Below are 6,457 nucleotides of genomic sequence, written 5' to 3' on the forward strand. Positions count from 1 at the left end.
TCTGAAATGTATTCCTGAGAAATGAGAAGAGTGCATATTCATGACCTGCCATCCATTAATTGTCAAGGATTGTCCACAGGGTATTACACCCCAACACTTGCAGTTCTGAGCATTGACAAATGCTAAGTGGCTTCTCTCAGGAGTCCCAACCACATTGCAGGAAAAGTCATGGGTCAAATGTGCAGAGGGTGGGTAATTCAGCTGAAGTGAGCCTGTCACAGTTGCTTTGTCAAAGACAGTACAGAGGTGTCTGTTACTGTCATGTTATGTTGTCACACATGTACACAAAATTCAAAAGTTAATCTTTTTGTTTTTCATAAGAAAGCCTCAATACTCCACAGCCCCACAGCCTGGGTTAACTGTTCAGCTCTCTGCGCCACCTAGTGGTGAAATATAAACATTCACAAGCATCAGCAGGTGTTCAAAGAGAAAAAATTGCTTTTTCACTCTGTTCCCAATTGGAATTCTGCTGCCTGCTGTAGAATGCTCATCTGCAATGACAGCTGTTTGTCCACTAGGACCATTTTCTTAACCCACTGCTTTAATAAGAACAGGAAGACTATAGTTGATACTTTTAAGTAAACCATATTGTGTGGGGGGAGCTTGGCAGATGAAACTTTGCTGTAAATGTAGGATTTTATCTCCCTCTGGGCTCCTTCACCCATAATTTTCCACTCTTATAGTCAGCATTAAATAATGTATGCACACTGAATTGTAATCTAAACAAGCCTAATTCCATCTTGGAACTATTCTCAGTGAATATGTTGCATATAATAAAGGATAGATGTGTGATGCATGGAGGCAGGACAAGTGAATGCAGGAATGAATTTCTCAGGAGGAAATCCATGGAAAAGTTTCTTACATGTGCTGGCACCTGCACCGGATCTCTCTAGATGTTCCCCTTTCCCTGGGTTCCCTCCTCTCAGCTGCCAGCGCAAAATGAGACTAAGCCCCTATACCCAAGCTCACCTCAAGTAAGATCTTCCCAGAAGCCAAGAAAAAAAGAAACAATGAAAATAATAGACTGAAGAATCAAAGTGGGTAGTCAAAAATTTCAAGCTCAGAACATACATGATGATCTTTTTTCTTTCATTACAGTATTCTCAATATGTAGAGTAGGTATACAGTAGGTTTCTAAGAGACATTAAATCAGTTTATGAATATAAATTAACTGAAGACTGGTTGTAAATATCTTAACTTTCACTGAGAGTTGGGGTCATTAATCAATCCCCATTTGTCAGGATTTCTGAATTTCTAATTTGTCTATCTGTGGAAATCTATTATTTTTAGAGAGAAAGAGAAGAGAGAGAGAGAGAGAGAGAGAGAGAGAGAGAGAGAGAGAGAGAGAGAGAGAGAGAGAGAGAATTTTTTAATATTTATTTTTCAGTTTTCCGTGGACACAACATCTTTATTTTATTTTTATGTGGTGCTAAGGATTGAACCCAGCGCCCCACACATGCCAGGCGAGCGCATTACTGATTGAGCCACATCCCCAGCTCAAAGAAAAGTGAAGCTCTGTCTTCAGGTTTCACTTCTCACTGCAGGACAAGCATCTTGTGTGGCCTAGGGAGTGTCATGTTTTTCACACTTTGTGCTCTTTGTCAATGATATTGTCAATTTAAATGGCCCCAAACACATCTCCACAGTGCCATCCAAAGTCATTAACCTGAAAAAGTCTGTGATGTGTATTACACAGGAAGAAGGTATTTTAGATCAGCTTTGTTTTAGTTATACTGCTGTTGGTTGTGAGTTCAGTGTTAGTGAACAACACAATGCACTGAAAAAAGAAAGATAAATTTTGCTGATTATTAGGTGAAGTTACCATGTAAAGTATCATCTATAATTCAATGATAAAGCTAAGACGATAACTAAATTTGGGATTTCTTGAGATGACAACAGATTTTTTTTTTACATATGGTAGACAGCATTGTAGAAAGGTTAGATCCCAAGGAAATTTGTGATCACATTATTCAGGGTCAGAAAATTATAAAACATTTCTCAGATAATGCTGCTTAAAGAAATATAACATACAATAAATTACTTGTAAATATATATTAAATAAGATTTTTAAACAAAATACACAAAAACAAGGCTATGCATTCACCAGGTAACAAAAATATTATGAAGATACACTCAAAGGAACCTACCCCTCTATTTACCCTAGGAGCATGGCTCAGTGTTCACTAACAGTGTTTGCAGGAGCAACGGTAGAGAGCATAACTGCTGAGAATGTGCATGCAGCATTACCTAACTAGACCTACTTCAATCCTCAAGAGCAGCACTTTGATTCCTCATTTTTTAAGAGAGAGAGAGAGAGAGAGAGAGAGAGAGAGAGAGAGAGAGAGAGAGAGAGAGAGTTTTTAATATTTATTTTTTTAGTTTTCGGCAGACACAACATCTTTATTTGTATATGGTGTGAGGATCAAACCCAGCACCCCATGCATGCCAGGCAAGTGCGCTTCTGCTAGAATCACATCCCCAGTCCTGATTCCTCATTTTTGATTCCCTCCTAAGTGATGCGCTTGGGCCATATTTCAGGTATCACCACAATGATGTGCCTCTCAACCGTTAATGCATCTGTGAATCTTCTGATGATTTTGTTGAAATGAAAACTGGAATTCAGTCTGAGACCAGGCCACAGAGTCTATATTTCTACCAAACTCCAATGTAATAAATCTAATGATTGACCATAAATGACGCTGAATATGGAGGACCTTCATCCTCCCCTGTTCTTTTGGTTTAGAGCACTTGGAACAATAATTTTATGCTAAAATACCCTGAATTGAATAACAAAAATGGTAAGAGGCAAAACTGTGTTTCTCCTCAGAGACTCAAAAAGAATGTAGAAGTAGGAATGGATGAAGTCTCCTGGCAAAGCCAGACTTTTAACAAGAAGAGCATCAAATGTCTCAACTACAACACAGGTGTCAGGAGGGCAGAGAATAAAAAATAATTAAAAAATTACAAAACTTAACTTAAATTCCACACAGGTTTTTATTGAGAACATTATATGTGTAGGCCAGAAACTTCACCAGGGATACAAATACTTAAAAAACATGTGCTTTACTCTCAAACTTTTAAAAACTTAAAAGAAGAAATGAACCTACACACCTGCCACTACACACAACCTACACACTGCTAGGTGGGCAGTGAGGGGTACAGTTCAAATGTAGGGATCCACAGATAGAGGAGAGATGGCTTTCCACTCTGAATCAAGGAAGGATCCCTGGAAGATGTGACATCTGAAATGCATCTGATGATCCATTATATGTAACCAGGCTGACACTGCTAACATCCTGTTCCAGGATATTAACTTCAGAGTTAAAGCCACAGAAGCCAGGTCAGAATATCAAATCCTGCAAGATTACATTGAGCATATATTGTTTAATCATCATGGAGCAGAAATAAGTTGCAAAGTTTTAGCAAGATGAGTAGAAGTGATGTCATCACCACGTGGTGTCCAGGTGTAGATTGGGCACCTGGGTAGCTGGGTCCTCACTTCAAAGGGACGGCACTGCAGGGAGCTTCACAGTGTGTCCTACGTGAACCAAATGAGAACAGAGAAATGACAGACCTTCATAAGGTGGAGGCGAGAACTTGAGGAGAAATGGAAATGGGGCTAAGGGGAGAAGGAAAAGTGAGGGAAAAGTCAAAAAATAAGAGAAGACTGTTGGGGAGGAGGGACAAACAGGAAAGATGGAAACAAAGAACTCACCAGCGTTTCCTAAACCAAAATCCAAGACCTGTCAGAAGAGCCAGGGCCACTATCACTGCCCAGAGGATCCTGCCCAGGGCACTATGAGGTGCTGCAGATTCAAGTGGACACCAGGATGTTGTTTCCAATCCATTCCCTATATTACTCCTTGAACTCCCCGTTTGCTTCATTAACTATGTTCTTTGAGTTTCTACTGCACCAGTCATTCCTCCTATTTTATTCTTATCCCTTTTCAGAGAGTAATCCTTCTATCCTACAACTTTCTGCATCTACAGATCCCTCATTTTGTAATTCTTCTATTTCTTAGATTAAAATATTTGTCTTCTTTTTGAATCTGGAATCCCTAAAATCCCGATTTGTTAGCTGGCCCTCAAGCTCTGCTATAGCAGACCACCTCCCCCCATCTCCAGCTGGGTCCCAGCTCTTACCACCCCAGTAGAGGACGAGGTCCTGCCCTCCTAGGCTGCTGTGCTTCACCCTGCAGGCCAGGCCAGCCGCCTCCCCAGCTGCCACATCCAGGGTTGCTTGGAGATACCACGTGCCATCAGCATTGGGCAGGATGTCACCTCTCTGAGTGCCCTGCTGCTCCTGGTCACCTTGCATCCACATCACCCACACGGGCTTTGGGTAGAAGCCAGACACGTGGCACACCAGCAGCAGATGGCCAGGCCCAGGACTGGAGCCACTGGACAGCCAGGCCTCGGGCTTCACTGCAAAGGACAGAAAAGACATCCAGACACAGACTGTAACATACATTGAGAAGCTCAGAACTCCGCATGAGTCTACATGGATATATCTTTCCCCTTCTGGAAATGTCACTCAATATCCTCTTCTCTTTTTATCCTGAATTTGACTTTAAAATAGAAAAAAAATCTTTCAAATGGAGTAGAAGACTGACCTTGTCGTTGGAGATGAGCCTTCCCTGCATCAAAAAGACCCAAGGTGTAACGTGGGAAGGTGTCACTGAGGAGCCTATGTGCCGTATGTGTAAGGGATTGGTTCAGATTGAGTATATTGCAGGCTTTCTGGGCCTTTCTTCCACTCTTTGGAGATGGTGACCATGTTTTATTCTGGAAGCTCATGAAGTCTTGTCCTTGGACAGCTACATGCAGGAAGACTAAGAAGGACTTCTCAGAGTGCAGTTCACAGCCTGTTGCCATCAGTATATCAACCTGATCTCCAGGATCTGAGAAAGAGGGGTAATGAATTAGAGGGAAAAAAAGGGAGAAAATGGAATGAGTGGAAGCAAAAGACAATAAATGCTTAAGGGAGTTTGGGGAGCTTAGGGAATGGACCTCAGTGTGGTTTGGTCTGAGGTTCACAGAAAGGAGAACTGGTAGGAGCTGGAGGTGGAGGAAGAGATGATAATATGAGAAAGGGAGGGAATTGTTCATAGGTGATAGCGATGGTGTGGGGGGTGAAGGACTTAAAGTGAGAGAGCTGAGACTCTAACTAACCAGGGTGAATGTATCCATGGTAACTATGATAGTTCAGACAGGAATGACTGAAGAATGAAATGAGAGAGAAAAATCACACAAAGAGTAAGGAAGCTGAGAGTATTATTGATGTCTGGGGAAAAAACATGCCCAAAATATGTTTCTAAGGAGAGATAGTAAAACATACTCCTGCAATCAATGAGAGAGCAGTTCATAAATGGCAAAAACTGAAGTTTTTGAAGAATACGGATTCTATTTATAGCATGTGCACAGTGTGTGGTTGCAGTTTTATGCCAAAGAACATGGAGTAAGATTCAGAACACAGAGTAGTCTTTTCACGAGGAATAAGAGTCACTGAGTCATCCTGCCCCTCCACACTTTCTTCTCCCCAACAAGGAAACTGAACTCACATTCAGACATCAAGTGATCCATGAAAAATTCCTGAACTCCAATGATGTGTACCTGGAAAAACCTTTCCAGATCCACCAACTCCCTGTTACTGAAGTTGCCCCTGGACCAGGGATACAGGTAAATGAAGGTACCAGAGCTGCTGTTCCATCTGTGAGTCTGCAGCTCCCCCAACCAGCCTGAGGCCAGATGTGCCCAGGTATGGTTTTGAAATGTTGATATCCTGATAACATGATAGGAGACAGGCTCTTCAAACCCTGTGGCAAAAAAAGTAGATAAAATGGGATAAATGAAACATTGGAAGGGAAAAACATGGGAAAGTAGGCGCCCAGTAGGAAGACTCAGAGTTTGGAAAAATAGAGAGCCACTGTTACCTTAGCTGACATCTGCTGTCCCCCAGGGTCCCATGCTCTATCAACATCCTCCATGAGAGCACAAAAGGCTTGAGTAAGGACACACAGAATGGGGCAAGCTTGGCCCTCGTTCTCTCCAGGTATGTGCAGGGGAATCTACCATCAACACACACACACACACACACACACACACACACACTAATAAGTTTCCCCAGTTCTTACCAATTTCACTGTCGCTGTCTGGGATTAGAGCAGCTAGTAGCAGAAGTAACAGAAACAGCATGGCAGTTGAAAATGATATTTTTTTTTTCTCTCAGAGAAGTTGGCCTTTGATTTCTGCTCTAAACAAACCTACACCCACAGACCTCTCTTCTGACTTCCTTGTTCAACCAAAAGAAAAACTTCTACCAACAACAAAGAAAATCTGCTTCCACTCCAAACCCTGACCACCTACTCAGTTTCCTCTTTCCCTGTTAATCCAACTCTTGTCACATCCTGTGCAACAGTTTATTCAGGACTACCTAGACTGGGTTGGAGGGGATTGA

General features: G+C 41.9%; 1 protein-coding gene across 1 annotated transcript; it reads right to left on the minus strand.

Moving 5' to 3' along the window:
- Window positions 1-3,495: 3,495 nt before the first annotated feature.
- Window positions 3,496-6,195, minus strand: LOC101965699 (T-cell surface glycoprotein CD1a). The gene is made up of 6 exons (XM_005341194.2): window positions 6,135-6,195; window positions 5,562-5,816; window positions 4,614-4,892; window positions 4,147-4,425; window positions 3,716-3,806; window positions 3,496-3,538 (listed from the first exon to the last, which is right to left on the minus strand). Exons 1-6 carry the CDS (start codon window positions 6,193-6,195, stop codon window positions 3,496-3,498), a joined length of 1,008 nt encoding a protein of 335 aa, XP_005341251.2.
- Between the last annotated feature and the right edge of the window lie 262 nt (window positions 6,196-6,457).

Source organism: Ictidomys tridecemlineatus, chromosome 11 (genome assembly GCF_052094955.1).
Source record: "Ictidomys tridecemlineatus isolate mIctTri1 chromosome 11, mIctTri1.hap1, whole genome shotgun sequence".
NCBI lineage: Eukaryota > Metazoa > Chordata > Mammalia > Rodentia > Sciuridae > Ictidomys > Ictidomys tridecemlineatus.

What these genes read in the sequence shown, in the direction of transcription:
- LOC101965699 (XM_005341194.2), bottom strand. Translation starts at nt 6,195, where the DNA reads ATGCTGTTTCTGTTACTTCTGCTACTAGCTGCTCTAATCCCAGACAGC. An exon ending in GGATCACTTGATGTCTGAAT is followed by an intron (nt 4,893 to 5,561) that starts GTGAGTTCAGTT and finishes CAGATCCTGGAG; the next exon opens with ATCAGGTTGATATACTGATG. An exon ending in GGCTCATCTCCAACGACAAG is followed by an intron (nt 4,426 to 4,613) that starts GTCAGTCTTCTA and finishes TGTCCTTTGCAG; the next exon opens with TGAAGCCCGAGGCCTGGCTG.